The sequence below is a fragment of the Apteryx rowi genome, unplaced genomic scaffold (assembly GCF_003343035.1).
Source record: "Apteryx rowi isolate R43461 unplaced genomic scaffold, aptRow1 scaffold_152, whole genome shotgun sequence".
Classification (NCBI taxonomy): domain Eukaryota; kingdom Metazoa; phylum Chordata; class Aves; order Apterygiformes; family Apterygidae; genus Apteryx; species Apteryx rowi.
In genome coordinates this window covers 86,540-114,242 of record NW_020447775.1, presented here as the reverse complement: position 1 = coordinate 114,242, position 27,703 = coordinate 86,540, and the positions used below count along the sequence as shown (strand labels likewise).

At 38.9% G+C, this 27,703-nt stretch overlaps 1 protein-coding gene across 5 annotated transcripts in view; it reads right to left on the bottom strand.

The window, feature by feature from the left end:
- Positions 1 to 27,703, bottom strand: part of CHID1 (chitinase domain containing 1) — a 127,589-nt gene that overhangs the window by 76,517 nt on the left and 23,369 nt on the right. For all 5 annotated transcript variants that reach the window (XM_026059152.1, XM_026059153.1, XM_026059151.1 and 2 more), the window contains 2 exons: positions 26,182 to 26,274; positions 2,734 to 2,835 (listed from right to left, as the gene is read on the bottom strand). In XM_026059152.1, the coding sequence (XP_025914937.1) occupies positions 2,734 to 2,835; positions 26,182 to 26,274 (195 nt within the window). The remainder of the gene's footprint in view (positions 1 to 2,733; positions 2,836 to 26,181; positions 26,275 to 27,703) is intronic.

The window sequence follows — 27,703 nt, the reverse complement described above, 5'->3', positions numbered from 1 at the left end:
GATGACTAAATGCATATTTATCTGTGGCTTGAATTGCTGATGCACAGAACATGCTGCCTCACTCTTCAGTTGACTTCACGATCCATTTCTAACGTGAAGGAATATGAGTCTTCTTACAGTGGGTAAGAAGAGGCTTCCACCTAGCAGGTTTTCTGTATCACTGGGTCTGGCATAACTCCCACAAGAGAATTCAAAACACTAACTTCAGTTATTCTCCATGCTGTAACCTAGCGTAACACAATGGGACAAAATCCACCATTTACTTATATAAAGAACTAAAAAAAAAAAAGCTAAGCAATCACTGAAACCTGCATATTTGTACAGTTTATTTCTGGACAAAAACCTAGATGGGCAACCTGACAACAAAAAGCCATGTTTACAAAATGAGTACAGCCAGAATACACGGAGTGGTTGAATTGTCGTATATACAGTATCAGGATATCATGCTCTCTCCCTCCCTAGGTTCATTGCAAAGGAAAACAACAGGCTTCCTTGCAAACACTCAGTAGCATAATAAAAAGCATATTCCAGGCTCATAAATATCAGCATCTTTTACTCTCTGCTAATAATCTACCTCAAAGCATTCTGGATATCTGTGCCATTAAAACTCAATGTGCTAATGTAGTACAGAATTGTGTGGGAAATTATGTTTACACTTAAAGGCAACAGTTTTGTGAGAAAACATAGGTATTATCTTGTATTTCATACATTCAGACCAAACAAAGCAAATTCAAGCATAAAAGATTGGAATTCTTTTTTCAAATCCTGTCTCAGACAAAGCATTACACCTCACAAACTAAGTTTAGTTCAAATACAGTGGGTGCATTGCCTGAAAACTGCCTCCATCTCCCTTTCAAGTACAGGAAGATTAGCAGCTCAAGCTCACATCTGAGCAACCTAATGCGCCAGCGAAAGCATAAAGGATATGACTGTACCATAGCAGAATCTGTGATTTTAGCAAGGCATAAAGCACAGTGCAGCTTTACCACACAGGAAAGAAAGTCTAGAAGAGATTTGTATCTCAGAATGCATCCTGGGTTCCAGATGGGTTTGTACAGCCTGACCTAAAGCTCATATCACCTTATCTTCATAGATGTCAGTGTTACTTAGAAGAAAGTTAAACTGTGTGTGTGTGCATGTATATATATACATATATTTATTTATGCCACAACCACTCCTCTGACTGCAGTGTAGATGGATCCTGACATACAAATCTCGATAACAGACTTTTGACCAAACTCACTTGCCATTCTAGCAAAATTTTACTCGGAGTTAAAATCCTGACTTGTGAATGTTTGACCTTGAGACCCACCTAAAAATTAAGAAAAAATGAGGCGCTGTAATATACATCTGCTGAACTGACTTGTGATTTTAATCACTATAGATGCATTCCTAAGTGGTCTTTTTCATTAACACACGCAGAAGATGATGCAACACTAATCTAGACAAAGAAGTACATTTTAAGACAACAGTCTTGGCATTTTATGTTCAGCTGAAGGTAAATGTTAGTCCGAGATTCACAGCAGAATTATCCCGGTCACTGCAATAAGTATTAATGTTGTTGATATCTTTCCCCTCATATTTTGAGGCCATGAGCAGTTTGGCTGGGAACGGAACATATTCCAGCAGGAAAGACTAACAAAAAGCTCTTCTAGTTTCAGTACACATTACCACCTATACATTTGCTTTTCTCCTAGGGCACTAGACTTGAAGATCTAGAGACAGGGCCTGGTGAGAGATAGGAAGGAGTTATATAAATTCTTCTCAGAAGAGACAAATTTTCCTTCTGTTAAACCTGTCTAGATGTTATCAAGAAGCTAATATACTAAAGATGACAAAGGGCCTAGTGATACAGTACACACGAAAGTAATGGCATTTCCAAAGATGCCAGTTCACCCCAAGCATTAATTCTGGACAGCCACCTTGAAGCAAGAGACACAGAATCTCCCAGGAATTCCAGAAGTGCAGCGTTCTCTGCAATTTGGAGGCGAAATGATCTGTGCTTTTGGAAAATGATAACATTACAGTCTCGGCAGAGTTTAAGCACCCGTCACCTCCGCTGCCGTTCCACTTTCACACAGTTAAAAATATAGAGCTGCGGAAAATGAACGTTTACATACAAGATTAGGGTTTTGTGTTATTTTTCAGTCAGATCAGTTCCCTGCTCTGGATCACTGAGCTGCTGCACAAACAGCTTTACCAGACAAGGGAGAGACTAGTGGAAGAATGGAAAAAACAAGTTTAAGCATGTCAACATTAGCAGAGCTGCCAAAAGGCAGTCCACCATCTCAGGATGAAACAGGCAAATGAAGCTGTCAATTGTGCTTAAAAGCTGTCTTCCCAGAAGGACATGTACTGGATTATTCATATACCTATCAGGCAAAACTGTGCCAAACAACTAAAAACTGAAGAGCCTTGCCTGGAGGAAAAAAAAAAAAGTGTCACAGTACCCGTAAAAAGCATAACTCTTGAGTTCAAGTACAAAGCTTTTCACAACATCTGGGTGCCAAATCTACATGGCAGTTAAACACTGTTCCAAGTTTTTGACTGATTAAAAAAAAAAACAAACCCACACTTACAATCTTAAGTACTAATCCCCAAATTTTGGATTTGTTACACTGAAAAGAAACTGTCCACTTTACCAAAAAAAATCAACTCATATTGTAGCTTTAAATAGCAACATAACCAGGAATCGGTTCCTTCAGCAGTCTTCTGCTAATGTTAGAATCTCACCGTTGTGGTGTCGAATAGTCATACGTCATGAGACTGAAGCTGTCTATCACTGATGCCAGCTGATCAAATTCTTTCTTCGTGAACATTCCTGGCTGGTTAGTCCTTTTAAAACAAAAACAAAACAGAAAGTGAAATTATTATATAACCTGGCTTGCTCTGTCCATTGGGTTTCATTCCACTGGATCACGGGAAAAAAAACAAACAAGTAAACAAAACCCCTACTTTTCACTGATGTGGAAAAAGAGACATTTCTGTGCCATCCTTAAAATAAATCTATAGGAAAAAAAATATCCAGTGCTTCTATGCTGCCAGTGAGAGGAAGCAGACTTCCACAGCGTACTGGAGAAAAGAGCATTGCCAGTATGGACATAACAGGGACTGTGCGGGCTATGTGCTAATCCAACTGCCTTAGGCAACCGTCAGCTGAACTCTCAAGGCCTCTAGGAAACCTTTAATTGCCCGGCCTGTCAAACTGTTCTTGTTTCTTTTAAGACTAAGTAGCCAAGCCATATGTAAACAAATGGGTGGGGCTGTTGATACAAAGACATAAGCCAAAGGTAATTTTTTGATTAATCTCTGAAGGAAAGATAATTTCAACTTATACTGTACTTAAGACATTTTTTCTAACAGGTAAAGGATACGTTAATTTTCTTTCATTCACCGCTAAAAAAGCCCTAAAAAGCAGAACACCAATACAACTTCAAGCTTTCAGTGAAAGGCTATACAACCATGTTTTCTTTAGACAAATCCACATTTTTTCTTTTTTGTTTGGGGGCTAGGGCAGAAAGGAAGAGGAGGAGTAGTGGGGAAGGAGAACTTTTACATCCGTGCATGCCACTAACAGCAATGAGATAAGGCAAAGTAATTACCAGTTTCTGAGAACTGGCTTAAGAATTCCAGTCATCCGAAAGCATTCAGCAAGGTGTGCTGCTTGAAGAAGCAATGCCCATTTTTCTATCGAGAGCTAATCCTTTTTTATACCAGCCTATGCAGGAGCACAAATATATACGCTTACCAAACGTTCTCATTTTTCAAACAACGGTTCATTACCGTACATAAGGAAGACAGAAACCTGTCAGCCTTTGAAGAGGGCTCCAAAGAGGAAGATGGTGATAAAGGGAGGGATATTCGGCAGGTTGATTTTCTTGAATCTTGGTGGAAATTGAAGTCTAGCGTTCTATACCCACTTTGAGAAAATCCCCTGTAATGAGCTAGAGGAAAATGTAGTTATGCCCTCAAAGCACTTTTGCACGAAAAACTGAACACAATTCTCACTTCCACCTTTTTTATTCTTTCCTTTCTCATTTAGGAAATCTAGCACTGGGCTCAATAGCTACCCTAGCTTCATGGGCGAAGGGGTATCTTTTTGACAGTTTGGGACCTGTAGAAACTCCCGACTTCTTCAGCCATTTCAACTCCGGGACAATGACTGCACACAACTTGCTGGAAAACACTGAAACTCTTTCAAAGAATTTGTAACATCAAACCAGCAGCAGGCACAGCGCAGCAGGGAACATAAGGAAGGCTTAATCACCTTGCAAAGATGGGACTCAACTAAAGGGAAGAAGAAGCTGCTGCAAGAACCATGTCCTCAGCCAGAGGGCTCCTGGGCATCTCAGATGGGACAGGCAGGAAGAGCAGCAGCACGTTACTCTAAAGAGCCTCGGAGAGCAGGATTCATAAGGGAACACTACAAAGAAAAAGGTGTGTGGTTTAACATTTACAAACCCTGTGGCGCTACTAAGCCATTCTAAAAGACTTGGAGGATTGCACAAGACTCCTCTAGAGGGGTGAAGAGAGACTGAAGAATACAAAACTTGCCAGTGGTATCACAAACCACTGCTTCACCTAGAAATTAGCAGGCATCCCCTGCCTAGACAAGCTACAAATTAATACCACTCACATTCCACAGCAACTGGGGGAAAAAAAGGAAAAAAAAAAAGAAAAAATATTCTCAGTGACAAATGCAAGTAATAAACTGAAAAATCACTTATTTTGACCCTTATCGCTTTCGGATCAGTGTTTAAATTCCACATCCAACAATATGTTAGACGAATGGATATGAATGGATCAGCAGAGCATAACAGCATTCACTTACAGGTTTACAAGGACACTTTCTGCTCCATCACATTAGGAAAGAAGCTAATAGAGTATAGGTTATGAAGTGTTGCAAAATAAATCATTTCACATGTCTGTCATATTATGAGGGAGCTAAGCATGAACGACATTGGCAAGTCAGGTCAATGAACCTGACCATATACGCTTTGGTTTACATAGCTCTAATATGTATGAGGCGTAGTGGTGTTCTGGCACTCTCAAGTTTTCAGAATCARTGATTTACTTGTCATATTAAGCAGAAAACCGATCACTTTTCTTCTGAGGTTTCATGTGCAAATTGAAAATACAAGTCTTCACTTCTGGAACCCATCGGTGGGCAGCAATTTTTTTGATAGTTATCTGCTTGGCATTTAGTGCAATTGCAAATTACAACTGTTCTACAAGAAGAAAATGAAGGGCATCTTTGAAACTATGTCATGGCAACCTGGATGCCTGTAGGCAAAGCAATTCCCCAATGCAAACCCCAGTAAAACACATTTTCTGTAAATTGATTTTGATTACTCATGAGGGGAAATGCATAAAAAGTAATTATATTGTGCATTAGATGCTATGGCAAGTTGGATTGCTTTACAGATTAAGCAGGGTAATATTTTAATGAAACTCTGACAAGTGACTTGCCCTCTACACACACTTTCACATATATTGCCAAGGAATGAGAACAAAACCAGGTTAAAATGGATATCGGATCTCATTTTCTCCAAAGCAAGCTTGTAATTGAACTCCTTCAACTACAAAGGAATGCCATCGGAGGAGCAAGGGCATGAATTTCCAACTTGGACCAAGTCTGGCAGCAATAAATATGCCTTGTCCAGTCATGGAGAGAGTTAAATACCACCGCTCTTAAAAAGCGAGCATCTCCCACCAGTTCAATCAGCACTAGTCAATTCTGCTCTAGTCAAGCACTTTGGGAAACTGTCTGCTGGTGCAAAAACAAGATTCTTCAACTCACGCCTTGAAGAACGATTCTGATTCAAAAGAACTGGCACTCAAGGATTAAAAATAAATAAATATTTTTTTGCATGGTTATTATGCCTCTAGTTTGAGGCTTTCCAATCATTCTGATACTTAAATTAATCCTAAAGTCAATTCAAAGGCAGATACATACCCCTGAGTGCGCAGCTGCGAAAGCCAGTACAGAGAAAGCAAAGAGACTTGGCACAGAATACGCAACAGAAGTCCAAGAGAATAGAAGTTCCCAAGCCTTAGCCAAAAGCCTGCCATTCTCCTATGCCCTGAACAATGTTTCCAAAATATTCAGTGAAGTGGCAGAGACTCCATCAGTATTTATCAGCAGTATACAATAAACATACTAAAGACAGCTTGTTATTAAGTTGTCAGGTGACTAAAACCTTGGTCATTTAATCTGCTCACCACCACAGCTCTGAAGGGGCAGAAGCCAGGTGTTCATGCATGAATAATAAGAAAAGTGGATTAAAGATCTTGAAAATCTCTTTGCATGGAGTTAACCCTGATCTCTGAACTGCTTCATTTGCTTTATCTTTGAGTTCACCTGAAGACGCAGTTCAGATATTACATCTCATCTGGAGCCTAACAAAATGTATTGGTTTAAAGAGTGAAGTTGAGCACTGAATATGAGAGAAATCTGCCTTGCAGAGAAACCTGCTCCTACTGCCCTGCAAATATATTGTAATTATGCAAACATGCATTATGAACATGAAAGAATTCAGATTCAAGAAAAAGTTTAAAGGGGGAAAGAGTACTCTTTTTATGTTAGCTTATACTAAATCCTTTTTATAGTTTTTCTAAGAGCTAGACACCTCATATAGATATTTGCATTTGTATTTTTCTGTGTCAACACATCAAGCAAATGTTGTTCAGTTTCCTTAACATTATGCTCAGAGGCACTAGCGTAGTCTTACTTGATTCTTATATCAATTGCTCAACATAGTTAGCTCTAAAACTTATTCAGCACTAACAAAAAAAACCCCAGTTATGTAGCTTTGGAAATGGCCACTTACTCCAGACCAAATTTGCATGTATATGGACTGTAAAAGTAACTCCAGGAAGAGAAATTCACCACAGATATGACATTTATGGCACGTCAGTAACTGCAGTTAAAAAAAAGTATGCAAACAAAAAATCCTCTGAACCTGCATATATAATACATCACTCCTTTCAGTTGAGGTCTAGATATAATGTCCATCATGATGGACAGAACATTCTCCCAAGTGCTTGATGAACTTGCACACCAAAAGAGAGGAACAACTATTCCCCTGAGAACCCTGGATTTTATTTGCACATATTCCCTTCAATTTATCAGTAATTTTCCGATGGCAGATTGCTATATACATGTGTGTATATCTATATACACACACAGAAATTATTATGTGGACAGTCAACATCACAGAAGAAAAAACCACCTGTTTTCCTTGGTATTTCTGTATACACAGCTCAGAATTACATGGCCCCTTTTTACTATTCTACCCTCATTGCTTCTCAAGCCAGGACAGGGCAGAGCAGGTTGTTTCGCAGCTTGGAACGCCCGTTACCTGACTCTTCTAAATAGCACATGGCCGCATGCATCACAACTCCCGTTAGTGCTTTACTGATAAGTATTTCTATAAGGTTTTGACTTAGTAGTCTTTCACACTGAAAGACTGGAAAAAATACTTGAGTATCTCAACCATGCAAGCCACTTTCATTTGCTTTCAAATGAATCTACATCCTCAATTACTTCCTGTCTCACTATGATTACTCCCAAATGAAATAAGATAAGTAGAAAGAGGTCTTGTAACTGCCTGTGATTCCCTGCAAGTCTGAATTGCACTCGTTTGGTTACCTCACCTTCCCCCTCCCTCGTAAAACACAGGTTTTTTCTGTATCATCACATCTTTGAATAGTCCTTCATAAAGGAAAGCCAACTGATTTTTTTTGTTTGTTTGCTTGCTATATATACACTTATTTCAGAAGTCAGCTACTCAGTAATGGCTTAATTTTCTTTTCATGTATAACTCTTTGTTCTCTCTGTAAGGTAGCACTTTGCAGATCTTCTCTCCTCCCATCTTTCCTCACCATCAGTTATTATTGGTTTTCATAGCTCCTCCCAGTTAGCTGCTTGTATAATACTACTGCACTTTATGAACACAGGCCACTGAATTCAGTTAGTTCATGATCACCGATTACAAATTCACTGTTTCTTCCTACATCCAGTCTGTTCTACATCAAATAGTTTTGAGCTAAAACATCTACCCTGTGGATCATGCAACTGTAGGCCTCAATAATGAGGCAGTCAAATGCATAAGCAAGGTGAAAATCCTAAACCATTTCTTTTCAGGAAAAATCCTCTTGGCAGTTCTGTAACTATCCTATCTAATTTTAGGTGCACCAAAACTCTGGGAAGATGACAGCTCACTGAAGTAGCTCCCCACTATCAATATTTAGAAAGTAGCTCTGTGACCAGCAGGATTAATGAAGCCTAGTTTCCCATGGATGTTTTGTGACTAGATTCCCCAGTGTCTTAGAAACTTTCCATTTACAATGCCTTCTCACCACTGGGTCTTGAGGAAAAGGACAGGTCTTCATCTGTCCAGCTGCCTATTTTCATGAAGTGGCAGGGACCTGGCTATTAAGAATTGTATGCCTATATCAATTTTATTTGAAACTGGACAAATGGTAAAAAAGCTTCTGTGGATGGACAAAGAACAGGACAGACAGAGCTTACAGACATCTTGTTTTCTCAGAAATCAGGCTAAAAATAGAACTAATCTGCACTTGCAATAGTATTGGACGAAGCAGGCAAGTCAACACCAGGACCTTGACACAATTCTGCTGTTTTGAGCCATGAACAATAATTACAACTCTAATCCTTGCTGTCAGAAAAGAACGTGATCATACTGAATGATTAAGCAAAAAGAGAGATTTTCAGACAGATGAAAACAGATTTAATACATAGTGGGGGCTGAATTCCATGCAGCTGGTTGGAGATTTTAAAGCAGCACAGCATGATCTCCCTCTTTGACCTCTCTCCCTCAGTGAGCACATCCTTGCAGACAATATATCAAGGCTTTTACAGAGGTGCATGCTACTCAGTAAGCATTTCAGAAAATGTGCATGCTTAGTAGTCAAATAAGCTCACATGCTTTTGTAATATAGCATTCTTTTGCCTTTTCTAAGGGCAGAAAGTTTCAAGAGCCAAAGAGCTGCATACAATGATACACCCCAAATCCCAGTTAAGTCAGAGCTCAAATACAGTCCCCGATTCTGGGGCCTGCACACCCAGACCAGAACAACACAAGAGGGGCTGTACACTGCAAAACCAAAAAAGTCAGCTCACCAAACCATAGTTTTGAAGTCAGTCCATCGTAGGAGAAAAACAACAGAAATTTCATGTTAGTATAAATTTCTTCCTTTGTTTACACTCTGTATGCAAGTCCCATTCCTCTTAAAATGGAAAGAGCAATCAAACTGAAAGGTAACTCCATAAAACTAGTTTAATCATCACTGCCCGATATGCTCTTCCAGTCCTGACTTTTCATCTAATTTTTCTTTCAGAACATTCCCAGTTTTACACACAAGAAGTTTTGAGACAGAAAGGAGAAACCACAGGTGGTTCCTTCCCCTCTCAGCCAATGTCCATCTTCTTAACATCTCCAAACCACGTTCTGCTCATGTAATATAACAGACTACCTCATTAGTAATGAACAAGCCAGAGAAACTTCATTCCAGGAGATGAAAGTTTTTAAAGAATACGCAAGTATAAAAAGGGAATTCTGATGGAGAAAAAAAAAAAGCCTAGCAGTTCATTTCTAATGAGTTGGAACAGCCTGAAAAATCCCAAGATAATTATTCAAGTGAAAAGCACAGAACACTGTACCTCATTTTTCACTGCATGGTTTGCACAAGATAACATTAGCTAAAGACTGAGTGAGAGTCTGGATTTACAGGTTCCCAACAGAAGCAGATGTACAATTACTCATAGAAAAGCCTTAAGGGAGTTGAGCATGTGATGTCAGAAAATTGAAATCTGAAAGAACATTGGCAAAACACACTGGCAAAAAAAACCACAACAACTACAAGCCATAAAATTACTTTACACTTGCATCCTCAGTTGCTTCCTTCCCCCTGTTCTTCTCAAGAACAGTCTTGTTTTGAACAGAATTTGGGCAGAGGGAAGAAGGTTTAAAATGAATCTAATAGCTGAAAGGTAATCTTTGTATTTTCCTCTATAAGAAACCACTGTAACTAAGCATGAACAATGCTAGCCACAAACAGCACTTTTTACCTGTGATTTACAAGGATAGACATATCGAGCACCCTTCGGTTTATGAATTCTCTTCCTTTCTCTCTAGGTTTAAAATGCACAACAGCTACCACTGGAAAAATGGAGCTTTACATTGCCTGCACATCGGCTGCAGTACAGATGTAAACAAAGAATTTATATTGACATGCTTTTAGTGTCTAATTTACTGATAACTGCATCTTTGTAAACAAAGAATGTAATTTTTTTAACATACATGTGTATACAATTACATTAGTAAGTATAGAGAAACAGGATTGGCAACCACAAGCTTATAAAAAGGACAAGAATGAGCAACTGGTTTAAATTTTTTTTTTATTTTTTACTTAATTAAGTTCACGTTTTCTGGTTCGATTTCATCAAAGCCACCCATTTCACACACGCAAGCTTTTACAGGCACAAGGGGTGGGGGGGCAGAACTTGCTTTTTGAACAGAAAGCTGACCACCACGGGCTTCTCAGCCTGGGACACCACCATACATAAACACACCACCACCACATGCATTTTCAGAAGTGTTACTAAACAGATACAGCCTTCCTATTCAACAATGTTATTACTGGGCTCCCGATAAAATCCTGGGCAACTAACTGCTGGAGTTATCAAGCCCTTCTGGTGAAAACTCACCTCCTTTTCTTTAACAGTAACAGAGTACCAACAGCACAGGAGGGATCACGAACAAGCACATGCCCCATGCCGAAATCATCGTATCAGACTTCTGAAGAACAGTCCCGCGCTATGCATGCTTCTGAGCAAGGACAAAAAATGGCTTTAAACTACAAAAAAGGAGACATTAGTGTTAGACATTAGGAAGAACATTTTAAGGGTGCAGATAGCCCGGGGACATTGTGGTAACATTTGTTCACTGGTGGAGTTTCAGAGTTTGTAGATTAGCTTGTTCTCTACCAGAAGTGGCTTAGTCACAGTTTATTTTGCCTTAGGAAAATGCATCTTTCAATACTATTCTCTATTATTCAGAATAGTAGCTTACATTCAGAAAAACAAAACCAAAAACCTACAACTCTCTTTATGCATTGCCTTCAACCGCTGCAGTAATTTCATGAGAGAATGTGTAAAACTCAGATGTCTGTGACAGGGGCTGTCAGTTGTTCACTGAAAGGATCACAGTTTAAAATACAAAAATATCTCCATCAAGGACATCCTAAGAAAACCACAAGCCTTATTTTCCCTGCTGTCATTAGCATTCCAGACCTTGTTCAACTTTTCTTTACAGCAAGAACTTCTTTACCAATTTCTCAGATTAGATCAGAGCGGCTATTAAAAAAAACAAAACAAAAAAAACCCCAACCCACCCCAGCCAGCTTGTCAACCAAGAATATTTCAACCAAGTGCTTTAGATTCACAACGCAGAAGTGCTGGAAGCAGTCACTTCACAAAATAAGCAAGCTTCAGATCACTGGGGGATTGCAAGTGATGACTGACTGGCAAGTAAAAGCTTATGTTTCCTGATCAGAATACAGCAATGGTATTTATGTACCAAATGAAATTTTTGCAGAACATTGAGGGCTGGCATTTTTCCTTAATATACATATCCCATCCCAGCTGTTGCCTTTGCACTACTCAATCTCCAAACAGGGAGAAACACAGGATCTGTTCTTGTCATGGAGTAGTCTACACAGTTTTCATGAAGCCAAACTAATTACCTGTGGCCCATCTGGTTTCAACCAGTAACAGAAGTCAAGAAGGAGAAAGTGCCAACAATTACATGCCCTGGACAGAAAGCGTAATATCCCCTAGCAGACACCTAGGGACAAACGAGCCYGGAAACTGCTGTCCTTTCTTTCCACTAACAGAGACTATTCAGGTCAGGGCCAAGGCATGCTGGCAGGCCAGTATGTGCTGTTTACACTGTATTTTTTGAATAACTTAAAAATTTGTATATGAAACTCTTCAGCCAACATAAAAAATTCATTTGGCTGACAAAACCAGACAACTTGAATAGCAAAGAAGAAAAAGTTTCTTTCACCCCTTGCCACTGTATTCACTGTTTCTCTTTATGGGGAGGCCAACTGCTCTCTTAATGCTGTCCCTGCTACTTTGCTTCAGCATCTTTAGAGGAGTCATTTAAGCAAGACTATGCATAAATGAACATCCACCGTGTCACCATTTGGTTCTCCTAATTTCCAAACTATCTCAGTGCCTCTGATGCCAGGGCTTAATGCCCAGGCAAGTCATGCTCCAGTAGCAGAACATCATGCAAAACAAGCCTGTACCCTGGAGCATATGAGCTTGATTTAAAAACACTAACACACCAAATGTAGGCTTAATTCCTCCTTGCAAAGATTAAAATGCTAATTTATTTTTTAGCAGAATTTTCCAACATCACACTGAAACTTATGCACTAATTCCTCTATGGCAGCTGGCTCAAAGTTGGTAGAGCTGCAAACGCCAGGCAGGGGGAGGAATACATTCTGCCGCTCCCTCTGTCCCATGTCGGCTGACCTACAGATTCTTTTAATGATCCTCCCTAGTGGGAATTCAAAAGCTGACACATATACCTGCTTCAACACATGGGAGTGCAGCCAGACCTTAGCTGCATTAATTTTATATGGTGAAGCAGTCTTTAAAAAGCCACTTACCTGAGAATAGATTTGTTCCTCTCAAGTCCTCCCTCAATCTATACAAAACACATTGCACCTTGGACAGCTGCAATTGGAGCCATGCTGTATTGAGCTGGCAGCCCAACAAACAGCAGCAAACACAGAGAAAGCATTGGTAAGGGAAACACAGGCATAGTYGAGATCTATTAACAAGCATCCAGATTTACTCTAGCTAACAGAATCCAATTTATAAAGAGATCTGACTGGCAGATCTATACTTTAAGCCTTTATACAGGGAAGAAACAAAACCCATGAGCAAAATGGCGTGGCTCTAATGTGGTTCAGTAGGTTTACTATAATTGGAAGAGGTCATTAAACTTTCTCCAATAACAGTTACTTAGAAGTAGTCATTCCCTACCCAGTTTTCTGCTCCCCTCAATACAGACTCATATCTCAATCTGTATCCTGTGATCCAAGTCGCACATTATTTTACAGGTTCTCTAATATGCAGCAAAAACTATTATGCTAGTCAGCTAGCCTAGACAGCCCACAAGAATCATTTCCATGCCTTCTTCAGTGCTGAATTTTATGCACTGAGCCCAGTTTCAAAAATCTCTTGATACATAACTGTACCCTCCATATCCTGACAGGGTCTTTTCTAGAATACTTACAGGAAGAGTGATGACTACTGAAAAGATGGAGGGCAGTCTCTTACGATAAACTAACTATAACAAATGGGAAGCTCTGCACAGTTACAAAGAATTTCACAAGCTGGTGCTTCCCAGGCTGCTTTTTTTGTATACTGCTTGCCCAAAGCGATTGTCTTCCTGTATCAAACTCCTTCATTAGCAACAGCAAGCATGGAAGAACATACTTGATGTATACACTAGCTAACTATACAATGAGTGCACACTGACCATTTTTAAGAATTGCTCACTTTTATGCGACTTCTGCGTAAAATTGGAAGGAATAATAAAAAAAAGCGGCCTATAGAAAGATCAGAAAAGTGCAGCAACAAAATTAGTTTATTATGGCCAGGTCTGTCATAAACTTTTTAACCTTTCACAGCATGAAGTGTAGGTACTGGTAGAAATGCATCCTACTTGATAAATACTACTCAAAGTTATTTTTCTAGTATATGTATGCTGTCTGGTACGCATATGCTGACATAACTTGCTAGTTTAAAACTCCATCTGAAACAATCTAGAGGTTTCCTGCTGTTTTGATCCCTGATATTATTTACTTACCCAAATTTCAAGGATTTGTATTTGCCCCACTTAGTTTTAACATCATTGTCAGGCAGAACTAAGCGGTGGTTCTCATTGCCCTCTGAAACAAAGAGGGCTTAGATGCTGTTACAGCAAGGCAATTATATTTGTGACAAACACTGCAGCAACTTCTAAATATGACAGACTCCTAGAGAAAAATAAATTACTTGAACAATTATGATTATCTTTTCACAATAAACTTTTATGAGACTAAACCACCCATTTCCTTTGTCACATACGCAAGACACTGGTTGGTTGGGGCATCCTTTGAGCAAGGCAACTGTGAAGTCAACAAGCAATTTTTCCATCATGTACGCTTCCCACTTACCAGTAAAGTATGTATGTGCGCTTGTAGGAAAGAAGGGGAAAAAAAGCACAGAAGCACGAAGTAAAAGGGGGAAACCAGCTGCTAATAGCTTYGGTTCTTTTCCCTGCTGCCCATCTTCCCCAAGATGCACAGTAGCAAAACCGAACTGATTTCTACTGCTATCTAAAACATCCTAAATAGCAGTAACAAAGATCGAGCAGATTCTGGTCATTTTCATTGCACAGCAACTCTGGAAAGAAAGTGCTGAAGCTACTTAAGACAGTCCTTCACATCTGCAATGTGTTCTGCAGCCAGAACAAAGAATAAACTGAACAGCTAAAAAATTAATTTTGGAGAAGTAGAAGGTTAGAGGCTGAAAAAACTGACAGCACGTACCTAGAGAAGCTTTAACTAATGTGGAGGGAGGCCGTAGACTTTTTTTTTTTTTACTCTTACATATTCAGACACGAATACCTAAAGTTAGGGATGCTTGCTGTATTTTGAATGAGGAGCATACATTACGTTCAAATATTTGAAGAGAGAAAAGTGGTTTGGGTTCCTGCGACTTTCAAATGAAAGCAGCAACAGCACAACTACTGTGCATCTCATGAAACCAATAAGGACTAACGATTTGATATGGATTATTTGCCAAGACTGAAGCGGCTTTACTATGCTCTCTTCAAAGCCTAGATTCAAAAAGAGTGGAAGACATGCTCAATTACAAATTTAACTGCATTTGTTTCACTAGCAAGCAACAGGCACGGGCAAGACTGCTGCTCAGTAGAGAAGAATTCTGCAAACTCTTTACAGAATGAACAGGTAATAAAACAGCATTACAGCACAATCAGTCAAAGGACCTGAAGATCTAAACTTCTGGTCTGCAGGATGTTTTGACACAAATTGTGAACCCTAATTTTCAGCCATCTCAGGATCCAGCTGCTTAACAACTGGTCCAGCTTTCTTTTAAAGTTCTGAGAAGAGATCTGTGCTATTTGAGCATTTTCTTCTTGTATTTATCTTAAGAGATATCTTAAGAGTTTAGCACAAAGGTGGCAATAATTTGAACTTTAACAAGAATATTTTAAAAAAACCAAATTGCTTCAAAATCTTGTTTTTTTTCCCCCTCTCCCAAACCCATTTTATATACTTTTCTGACAGCTTAAATCCAGAACAATTCTAGGATTCCCCCTTATATAAAGGTGGATCTTGATCCATAAGTTTTATAGTGAAGCCTAAGACAATGAATTACCACAACAAATGAAAAACCCAAACACACACCTGTCTATTCTGAACAGTCAGAAAAAGTGTTCCAAAGGAGGAAAACCCTCTGGTATATAAAGACCTCTTCATAAACAGCAGAGAAGCCTAGAGAAGACTTCTCAAAAAAGGTTTTCTCTGCACTTCCCACTCCACCAGAAGAACCATTTTAACAAGACAATGTCTTACTTTGCCAGAACTACAATGTCTCCATTCTCAAAGAAGAGACTAGTATATCCTACCTTTTACAGCCCTCATTAAGATCCACGAAGGACTGCAAAGATGTGATACAGAGTTGATAAACCATTTAGAAATAAACTGTAAATCTGTAATTCAGTGTCTGATCTTTTGAGAGACCAGAGTCACCATCTAAACACTGTGATATTTAAGACAGTTGAAGACACTGAATTAAATTAATCAGTGGGTGATTTCCTATAAAGCAACCTGCAAAACAAGAGATTAAGCTTCAGCTCATGCTGTAAATTAGCTATGTTCAAGGCTAAATTTAGTAATCTCTTCTACAACCTTAAAGAAATGTACACATGAAGCAGCAGCTGAACACAAATTGCTGTGGCTTAAGTTGAAACTGTCTCTCCAATTAAGCATTTTACTGATGCTGAGAAATTTAATAGCTGCTATGTGGAGGCAGAGTGTATTCATTTACAAAAAATGTCTGTATATTAATGCACAACCATTCAGTTTCCTGTGATAAGCAGACATATGTACAAGAAAGGGTAAAAATGACAAAAGCAATAATAATTCTTGTAAATACTTCATTATTTGATAGGAATTTGAGGAGAACTATGGCCCACATATTTGCATTGAAATCTAGTGAAGATAATGAGGAATATTTTCAAAGATATAAAAATGCGAACTAAAATAAAGGTTTKCTGCCTCTTTCACTGGCATCTCCTAGAAGAAGCTAGGTTAACTCCATGCATTCACATCTTGCCATAGCAAGCCTTATTGTCCAATGAATGAAGAATGCAGTTTCAAAACTTCCAAAGAAAAAGATGAGTCTTTTCAGGATGAAAATACAGAAATTCAGATTCAGCCCTGTCTGCTCTCTATTATCACTACTACAAAGACAAAACCAAAGCAAAACCAGTTTAGAGCATTCTTCCTGACATTGTCTGGGAATGTCAACACATCCAGTTCTTAGAACCATGAGCATACTACAATGAAGATTATCAAAATAAAACTGCCATTTGAATATAAAATGAACTCTTTGATGGCTTAAATCCAAAGCATGTTGGAGCAGAAAAGACGACAACAGCTGAATCATAGTAAAACACTGTGAAGGCTTGATAATCTCCCTGTTCTAGGAACAGTGATACAGTAATTGCTCTTGAGATATTTTCAGTTTTCCTGGAAGTCCCTTGTCTCATAATGTGAATGTAAAACAAATATATCCCCTGCCAGCAGCAACTTCCCATTGCTTTCAAAAAATGTAGCGTCAAGAACACTTAGCCTCAGCTTACTGCAAATGAGTCATCAAATTTTAAGGCTTCAGACTTTTGAAATGCAAAAAGTCCTTTGATTTTCAACTTTTTTCTATCAAACAAGAAATCATCCTCAGTAAGAAGTTAAAAATAATGGCTTGGGCATAACTGCACTTAGCTGGAATGGATGGGAAGCAAAAAGACACCAAGATTCTGTGCTTACCATACAGATGAGGCAAACTGCTCAGAGCAGGGAGAAAACAGCCAACACAGTATCTGTCAGAAAATGTTTTGTAATAGGCATGTTTTGTCAATTCCAGACAACTCAAGAAAATTCACATCAGCTTATAAATTTAACAGTATGAGCCTCTTCAGTGTTTTAGACACCATTTTGGAAATGTTTACCTCAGTCATTTTAATTCACTGAAGCTAAAAGCATGCCTACAAAATCTCAATTTAAGAACACAATGCCAAAACTTGATGTGAATCTTCAACTGCCTCCCTTCCTTTGCTGCATTTCCCCCCCCACAACCACTGCCTTTTTTTTTTTTGTCACAACTCAAAGAAAAACTTTTTAGATTTCTGGCTTTCCTCAAACTTTAGGAGGCTTAATGAAGTATTGAAAGGCAGCTATTTAAAAAAAATCTAAGGCTACTCTGAGTCCCAGGTGTAACCCCTGCATAAGGAGCAACCCACAGCTCTGCCACAGCAAGAGAAACAGGGGAAGGTGTAATTATGAATTTTTTTTTTTCCAGGAGAGAGGAAGAAAGTTACACAACAGAGCTTCCTTGTGCTACTCCGCAGAACAGGCATTTATGTAGGATTAATACTGACACCTACAGAAATGAATACAGGTGCTGCTCTCCCTTTTTTCCTTGTGCAGATGTGCATGGACTGCAACCCATCTAGGTAGCACCAAGTTTAAAATGCATATGGAGAAACACCACTGTTGCTGAGGCTTGAAGAGACCTCTAAGTATAGTCTCATCACCTGCCCAAAAGAAGGATTAAGAATTATTCAGGCAATTACCGCTGACAATTTGTTTAACCTGTCTTTAAAAATGCTTCAGTAAGGAGAAGATGAAAATTTCCCAGGTGTTTCTAGTGTTTTGCCATCCAAAGTTATTCTTTTTCTAGTACTCAACCTAAGACTCCTTTATCACAAACTAATAGTATTTTTGTCTTTTTCTTCCAAGCTGATATAAAGAACTTATCACTGTCATTTATACAGCCCCTGCTGACATATTTGAAGACTCATTATATTTCTTGACACTTTCTTCCTCTTTTTAATATACTAAATAAAGTCATTCAAACTTTCCTCAAAGAAGACATTACCTAGACTTCTGGCCGTTTTTTCTTGTTTTCCTTCTAAACACTCATTTTTCTATATCCTTCTCTAAACATAGCAGCCCAGGCTCAGTTTTCCATACAAGACCTCCCTAGCACTGAGGAGAGCTGAATAATTACCTTTTTCTTCCTCAGGCTGAATGCTCCCTGTCCGCAGTCTCAGAAGGGGAACTATCCCTTTTCCTACATCACACAACACTGGTGACTCAATATTTTGCAACTGTCTGATCCTCTTCCAGCACAGGTCTGTGCGGCCAATTCTTTGTATTTTGCATTTATATGTTTATTTCTCCTTTCTTAACACAGGGTTATACATTGGTCTTTACTCATCTCAGATAATTACTTTACTAATCTCAGATAATTCTTAATGTTTCTGGAGTAATTTCAAGTTTTGCTCACATCCTTTTAAGGGTTTGCTTACTAAGCCGATATCTTCCACACACTCAAAAACAACGCCCCCACCGTTTTAGGGAAGCGTTTCAGATCACTTCCATATGACATATATTGCCTGTGATTTTCCAGATGTCCAACAGCCTGGATAAGTAGCCACAAAACAGCAAAGACTGATTTTATACTGCATACAACATGTCCAATACATTCAGGATGTATTGGACTTGCTAYGCATGTGCGGCACAGCTGAGCAGGGCAGCGCTATGCATTCTGCTGTACAGCGTAGGCACACGTTTCTGCTCGGAAAATTCAAGGGCCATGGCTGAAATACTCTCTCCTGTTCAAGGGGTCTTACTTTAAAAAAGATGCAGGAGAATTAGAGAGTCTCCAAAGAAGAACGAGAATGATACAAAGTCTAGAAAACATGACCTTAGTAAAACATTAACAGACTTTGGTTTATTTAGTTCATATAACGCTTGCTGATGGGTCCCACTTGAAACGTCATCACAGTCTGACAGTCACACACCTGCAGAGCGTACTATTTTAAGATAGCTGGGCACTTGTGTCAAATTCATACAGAGAGCTTTTGTTTTTAGAGACAACAGGGAGACAACCGCGTGCAAATTACCAGTAGTGGCATTTTCAAGAACTTTCTTTGAAGGGAAGTGAAAGCTCCAATGACTTGTTCACACCATGCATCATTCTTGCTATTAATCCTAAATACCATGTCCCCTAAGGCTAAAAGAAAACATACTGTTCAATGAGCTCTGCTTTGTTCTGAAAAGCATGTTATTAAGACACAGGTAAGAACGCCTGCTACTTTTGTATAGTATTATTTAAACCAAGGCCTCATATATAGTATTATCATGCTAGACTTGTTAAAATTAATGAGACTGCATGAATCCTCCCTTGTGTTATTTGGGGCTTCTTGAAAAATTGCAGCAATCTATTTTTAGAATCTTTTTCTTCCATAGCATTTTAATTGTTATGATTCATACATATAAAACTCCAAAATTTGGAGGTTTTAAATCAATTTCTTTTCCCAGAAATGCAGTAATCACTACTTTAACAGGCCTTTTAACAATGTAACCAGTGCCTTTTGTAGCTTCATTATATACTCAAAGTATGACAACACAAGTTCTTAGCATCTTAAATGTGATCTTTAAAAAAAAGACAAAAAAGTTTTCAATGGTATGTCAAATAAAATTTGAGAAATTTTACTTGTTTACTTGAAATTTTACTTTATCCCACTTACAGATTCCATAAAATTTCAAGGGGTAAAGAATCATTTGCTATTCAAGCAGCAGCTACTGCCTTGTACCTGCCTGAAGACAGGGGTTGTAAAAGGCTGTCCATCGCATGGGATATAAACTGCTTGGTGCATGTCCAAACCATCAACATGCAAGTAAAGAGCATAGTGTTACGTTATAAAGTCAGTGACACAGCCAATGCCATTTTTATTGCTAGTTTGTGCTAAGAATTCTACCTCAGGGGACTATAAACGTCCAAGGAAGTGACCACTAACAACTTGTCTGCAAATACTGAGCTATTTAACACTATGTTTAGCGGAAATAACAGGTTTTAATGACTTAGTGTCTACAAAGCTGATCCTTAACACAGTTATACCATATGCTCAATGTCTGTAAAAAACTACAAATGCCAGAAATGCCCTGGTTATACAGCCACAGAACCACTGTGAAGACAATATCCTATCTGCAGCTCCTGCGAGCTTGTGTCTGCCTTTGCTCTCTCTCAGGACAGCAGGAAACAGGAGAATTACTGATATTCTTCCTGATGACATCACATCTAGAAAGCTTAAGATTTTTCTTTACTCATTGTTTTCTTCATAGTAACTGGGAACCGCTGAGGATAAAACCATTATTGAACCTGAACAAAATATATAATAATCCAGTCAGATTAAATTCTGTTTTACTTGCAAACAAGAACAAACTACTATTCAAAATCAAAGCCTCCCTTTTTGCTTACCAAAATGCATACATAAGATATCCCAAAGCATATAAGCAGTAAGAAACAGAAATAACTAACTCAATTCCTTTGATTTACAGACTCAGGAGAGCAGGTGCAGCCAAATTTCAAGTCTCCTTTGCCATCTTTTTTGTTTCAACAGCTTATTTAACCCCTAAGCGATGCATATATTTATCTGCCTTTTTTAAAAGCTAGTCTCTGCCAAAACCAACCAACCAAGACAAACTGGTACCATCACATAACAATGAGGAAAGCATAAAGGTAGCTCACTCCAGCACAGCTATCCTATTCAGAGAGAGGCTTGATACCAGTATAAAAGCATCCACACACAGCTTTCACCAGTATAGTAACTGCAGTACATTAATCACTGAATTAGTTCCATCACTAAAAATAAACAAGTATATTATAGATATGTTAAGCCCAGCGCTAGAACCCACATACTTAGGCCAGGAATCTTATCAAGCCCAGGATTAGTCAGCACAAATCAAGTTACCCAACATTGCCATTTATTTGGTGATCAACAGCAAGAACACGCCTGGCCACTCACTGTTGTTTTAGATATGGTACTTGTATAGTTTATACATGCATCCATGTATGTTAGAAGCAGTAACACTGCCTAACATTTTGAGACAATCTGTTGAAAGACAGGCTGGAAGTCTTCAGCAAACCATCTGCACTAGCAACCATTTACATACTACAGCAATGCTAGTACCTCTCTTTAGACAGGTACGATCGCAAGTCTCTCATCCCAAAGTGGAGTTACAGCATACACACTCTTTACGTCATAACTTTGGTTCTTGCCGCTTATTTCTCTTGCAAATCACTTATGTTTGCAGGAAAATCATGCAATCCCTAGAGATTAGGTGGGAAGAAACGCTAGCTATCCTAATCTGTGTTTGCCAGCCTGATAGCTCCACAGGTATTCTCTCTGGCAGCAAAACTCAGAGAGATTCCTGCTCCCCCCTCCACACATTCCCACCTTCAGGTTGGGCCAGCACAACTGTCTCTGGACAATGCTGTGAACAGTTAAAAGAAGTGATCTGCATTCCCCCCCCCCAAGAGAGGTCTTCCCTTAGCCCAGAACACTTCTCAAGCAAAACAAAAAGCAAAGGCTTCCCAGAATCCTTGAGTTATAAACGCGAGCTTCAGCTAGGGGATCAGGCTCACTTAGTTTAGGTTGGCTGCAAGAGCTGCCTTGGGGAAGTTAAATAGATGACCCAGTATGTTCCCTTCCTGCATCGTACAATTGATCTCATGTGCAACGCTGCATTTTCCAGACTGTTTTTTGCCTAAACAAACCAGTATTTTTAGCTCTTAAAAGTGTCTCTTATCAGATAGCATTTGCTGCCAGACTGCTTTGATCCTAATGCTTAAATGAATATAATTACAAATTCCTAAATAAACTGCTTACATTTAACTATGCTTTCTCTTTAAATTTTAATCAGGGTAGAACACAAAAGGAACAATATTTCAGCCCCTACGATCCTAGCTGGGAAGGGTATTTGACATACAGCTCATGCCTCCTTTATCAGTCTTGCCAGCTACTGAACTCTAAAATATTATTTGATTCTTGATGGTACTTATTTCCATGCCTTCTGCTGTATTTTTGATTAACAGTCTACAGTGATTCCAACAAATAAAGGATATAAGCTGCATTAAAGCACTTTCAATCATGTTTAAGTGTTAAAATCCAAAGTGATTTTCAAAGAATTTGATAACATGAGATATTTAATACACAATGGGAAGCACATTTCAGCAGATTATTGTTATCCTATAAAACTAAGTTTTCAAGTACAGCTGCTATCTAAAAAGTAAAGTAAGGCAGAAAAAGTTTGAGGATTCTGCTTATGGATATCAATAAATCCAACATATTTCTAAACTAAGCATTCATGGACATTGTGTACATTTTAGGACTTTTCCATAACTGATGAAGATACTTTTTGCTACCCAATTACTCAAGTAGTTAAGTGTTTTTTCTAGTTAATGCAGCTGGAGGACATAAGGAAGACACAGACAAGTAGGTTATATAATAGTATTAATTTAAAAGAACATGACTAAGATGTTCTCCTGGGCAATTAAGGTTTATGAACAAATCCCAGCATCTTTGGGAACGCATAAAGGAACAAAGTAGCAGAGCGACAGGAATGGGCCCTTTTGGATTCTTTCATATAAGCTGTGGGTGTTATTTCCCAGTGCTAAAAAACACGAGTACTTCACTACTCCTCTTTAGATCAAGACTACTTAGAGACAGGCATATAACACATTTTTCACATGAAAATTTGCACTTTAGCACAAAAATCTAGTCTTCCCAGCTCTACATGGGCAACCCAAAATCCCAGTTCACAGAAGTTTTGGAATTGTGAACCCACTAGCCTTTCAATACTCATGACAGCAGCAGCGGCGGCAATGGCAACACAAGGCCCAAACCCCAGCATGCTGTTCAACTTCTAAATAGTCCTGAAAGATATAACTAGTTACTGTAATAAAGCAAGATCTGGTCAAGGCAAAACGTATTTAAGAATCTAGAGGGCTTATGGTGCTTTTAACTCCTGTTTCAGGATCTAGAAAAAATAGACTGTAGAAACCCACACGACTGCACCTAAACAAAACAGACTTGCGTCCCTCTGGGTGCGAGGCTGAATCGGCTAATGGCAAAAGGTATAACAAGGAACAGGAACCTTACAGTTTGTATTATTCCCTGCCTTCTCCCCACCACCAAAAGGAGTGATTGCACTTCACTGTAACTACTGTTTACAGCAATTACTTAAGTTCTACCAGAGCATGCATTAGCATTTTAAAAAGCATTTGTGTGATGAAGTGATTGATAAAAAGTTTTAGTAAAATGTTTTAAGTGTTCTCCCTTGCTTTATGTGTAACAGACTACAATTAACAGCAACAGAAAATTACTTTAAAAAGGAACCATCAATTGGGATGAAACGCATATCATAAAGGGCAGAAGGGAATTTCATCCCAGCCTGACAGCTGGAATAAACCACAGACAGGAGTGAAGACCTAGTAATTTCTCATTATTTTTGACTTAACCAAAGCAGGAGGATCTCAAAACATTTTTGTTATCATAATTCAGCATGCATGTGAGGTTAAGGTGTACAAGCCCCCAATTTTCCAGAGAAATACGCAAGAAATGAGACTGTTCATGGTCTGCCAATGTTGCAAAGGTTATCTTGTGAGCCAGGAATATATTTTCAGGATTTAATTTCCATGTCTCTATTTTTAAATAAGTTTTGAGGTTATTACTCTGTTGTGTGATGCTTTAACACAACACTGTGCCTAACACTTTGGTTTACTGGAAGCCGTGCTAGCACTTCATATGACAATAGTCAAAACTGTGGTTTAGTTACTGGAACCTGCTCTATAGTAGAAAGTTTAACCAGCAAATCTGCCCATGCATCAGTAGAAGCTCCCAAGCATTTATACTCTGGAGTAAGCCCTAATGATCCTCAACCTTTTCTTACCAGAGTAAACTGGCTACCTGAGCCTCAAGTATCACCAGCCACATGAATGGCACTCAACAGCCACACAAAGATATCCAGGACAGCAAGAAACAACGTATCTGTCCTGTAGCTCTGACTGAGGAACAGTGCTAATTAAAAGCTCCCTCTAAAATCCTCAGCATCTTTCACAAATGCTGCTACTTCTGTCATCTCTTCAACCATAGCTTGAGCCTTCCCTCATCCTGCTATGGGGCTTAGAAGAGGTTCCAGGTTTACATGAGGCAATGAAGAAGAGGAGGAGAGCCATGCACAGAGTTGTAGGCCAGTAAATACTGTACTGACCTAACAAAGTACAGTCTCAGCACTCATCTTGGCCTGAACTGGATTTAGCTTAACAATTGCCTAGTGGTGAAGTGATTGTGTCACCTGTGGTAGCTTCAGCTCTGGGAATATCACATATAGAAAAGGTCCAACAGACCTAAGGAGTATGTACAACAAACAGCAGCCCTTTGTGTTGAGGTTGAGGGAGGCTACCATGTAACTTTCAAACTTCAGCTGGGAATCAATGAAAAGGAAGAGAACAGGTCATAAGAGAACAGATAAAATAGCCCCAAGTGGACCCCAATGCTGAAGGGGAAGAAATCTGTCATGAGTATCACACTTTTCCTGGCAAAGACCTCAAGATGCTGATGACTTCGGCTTGAGGAATACTGTAGTGTCAACTGTAGGACCAAAAGCAACACTGGAAGGATACCAGAGAAAAGGGGTATAAAGCAGGAAGGTTCTGTCTAACAATTCTAACTGTATTATTAATGAGGCCTTTCTGTATTAGCTAGATAATTTAGACTGTTAGACAGCTAAAACATTAATTGGACTAACAATAAATTCTTGGCCCTACTTAACACAGTGTGTTACAAGATTTGGAGTGTAATAGGCTTCCAAACTGCCTCAGGCCTATATGGTGTGTATTCTGATGCAGGAAGACCACAGAAAATACAGAGCACAGGGAAGAAAAGGGAATCAGCCACACAATGTCTAGAGAAGAAGGAACACCAGCATAAATCCAGTGTTGTCCTGAGGGTTCGATCTACTCTTTTAATGCCATAATGCAGTAGAATTGCAATACCGTTCCATGAATAAAATGTCTTGCAAAATGTGATGTAAATAACACCAGAACTGGTGGCTGGGGTGGAAAGAGGGTGCTAGGGTGACAGATAAAAAGCTCCTCAAAACACAAGCTAGGCTGTCAGGGCCCTTCAGTCCCTGAAGAAAAATGCTCTGGTAAGTGCAATTTTACAGGACTGTCCACTTTACCAATTTACAAGGAATTCCTTCCATGTAATTACACAGCAATTTTCCACAGGGGCTCCCCCACCCCACCCCAACAAATATCATCTTAGGAAGTAAGTATCTCTCTGCTATACATACTGACAGATAGTAACTGCTTACTGCTATTGAACCAGAAGAACATATAAACTGGTACATTTGTCAGATTCAAATCACTGCATAAATAAACAGAATCACTAACATTTCTAAATATTATCCTCCTACTAATGCATTTTCTGTACATATAAACTACCAAGTCAAAACAGAAATAAACAAACTCAGTCCTATTACAGATAATTTCTTCTGGTAGCTCTGCCTTTCTTGCTTAAAGAATAAGCATTATCTATCATAGCTGAAACTGTGCCCAGAGGCTCAGAAAGAATTTTTTATTTGCTACCTCTACGCCATCCTTTTCACTCCTTAGCGATAAGTCATTAAGCTTCACAATTGCTTCTTCTCTTGTGCTCCAGGATGTTCTTACCAGATGTTTTGGGCTAACGCCACAATAAGAAGCCCCTCTGCATGTTATTTTGAAATCAAAAGTTATAAGGTATATATGAATAAACATAGTTACCAAGACTATTCAGTGTGACATGCATGAGGACATGACCACCAATCAAGCTCAAATAATTTCCTACTCATTTAAACCATGTAGCCATAAACAAAGCTTTGAATTTATTATTATATCAAACAGGAAAGTATTCCTTATCTGGAATCTGCCATCTAAATAGGAATACTCACCCTGCTGCAACCGCAGGAGGAATGACCAGGATGAGTTTGAGTTGTGCTTCGTGCAGAGCTTCAGAAAGGTGAGTGAGCAAGTGAATCAGCTCCCTGAAATATAAACTTATTGTTAGAGGGACAGACAGTAAAACTGGCGCTATATTGACACAAGCAAGTTAGCAAGTAATAGTAGGAATGCAGCTGGCAAGAGATCCAAACTGAAACTTCCTAGTGAATGACCACAACAGGAAGAAGACTGAGGCAGGTTTATCAAGGTTTATCCTCTTCCAGGAAGAAGAACATTGAACTGCTGGAAAGAGTCTTACTTCAATTGCAACTGGTGATCACCTTGTAGCTAAAATGTTTCCCAGGTTTATTTTAACTTAACTGTGCATTGTTAGCATGCAAGACTGGTGTATCTTACCAGAGCAGGGTAACCACCGAAGTCACATTCAGTAAAAAGCATGAATCGCTGGAACCACACACTGTTCTGAAACTAGCAGCTGTTGAATAGATTCAGGTTGCCACTGTACTACTACACTCAAGGTCAGAGAATTTGTAAAGATGCTTTCACAGCTAGACGTGCTATCTTCAAACGATATTTCTGGGGCTTGTATTTAGAAAAGTTTCTGCTATTTTTTCACTATGCATAATCCTTTTGTTTCTAAATACATTACTGTACAGCTACAAAATAAATGCCTGACAATGCCGTACCTAGAAGTATCATCTTCCATTTGCTGTATAATTTAAAGATTTGCACAAAAGCCTATTTTCATGTCCACATTCTAAACATTTCAATGGTAAAATAAACTTCAAGATTCTCTTCATGAAAACTGCTTCTAGTTTTCCTCAATTGATGGGTGACGTTAATAGTATATCCTTCAGAGTGCAGAAACAAAAGAGTTTAATGCCTATTCTTATTTCAAGAGGAGTCCAATGTTACCTTCAGCTCACACTATAAATACAGCCCTTTTGTGTGCCTTCCTTAAGTTATTTGATTTTTCAGAACAAAGTCAACTTTCCTATTTACCGCTGGCAAGGTGGATTCCAGAAAGGGAGCTGGATAGACAGTGTTAGTAGGGAATTCTAGATCTGTTCAGAGTTATGCTTAAATCTAAATTGAGTAGAAAACAAATTCACAACTCATTGCAGCAGGCTGAAAGTGCCTGAGCAGGGAAGGCAGGACAAACACAAATGATCACCTGAGCTGCATGCTCCATTTATTAAACTGGATTAGACCTGAACCCTCACAAGCAAAATCTGGTCCTGTAATGCCCTTCAAGTCAGTATCATCGCCGAGATACTCTTCTGAAATCAGAGGTCTGCCATACAATTATCACAGCACAGTAATGATGTTTGACTCGCACAAAGCAGACACTATTCAAAGGTAACCAAACACTTTCATTTTCCCCAAAACAGTTTCATGCCTGATGAAAACTTCCTAAGGAGGCTACAAAAAACATTAATCATAAATCCCAGCAAACAAACAAAGCAAGTTTTATCACAGTCCCAGTGCCATCAATACTTTGCACTTACAGTT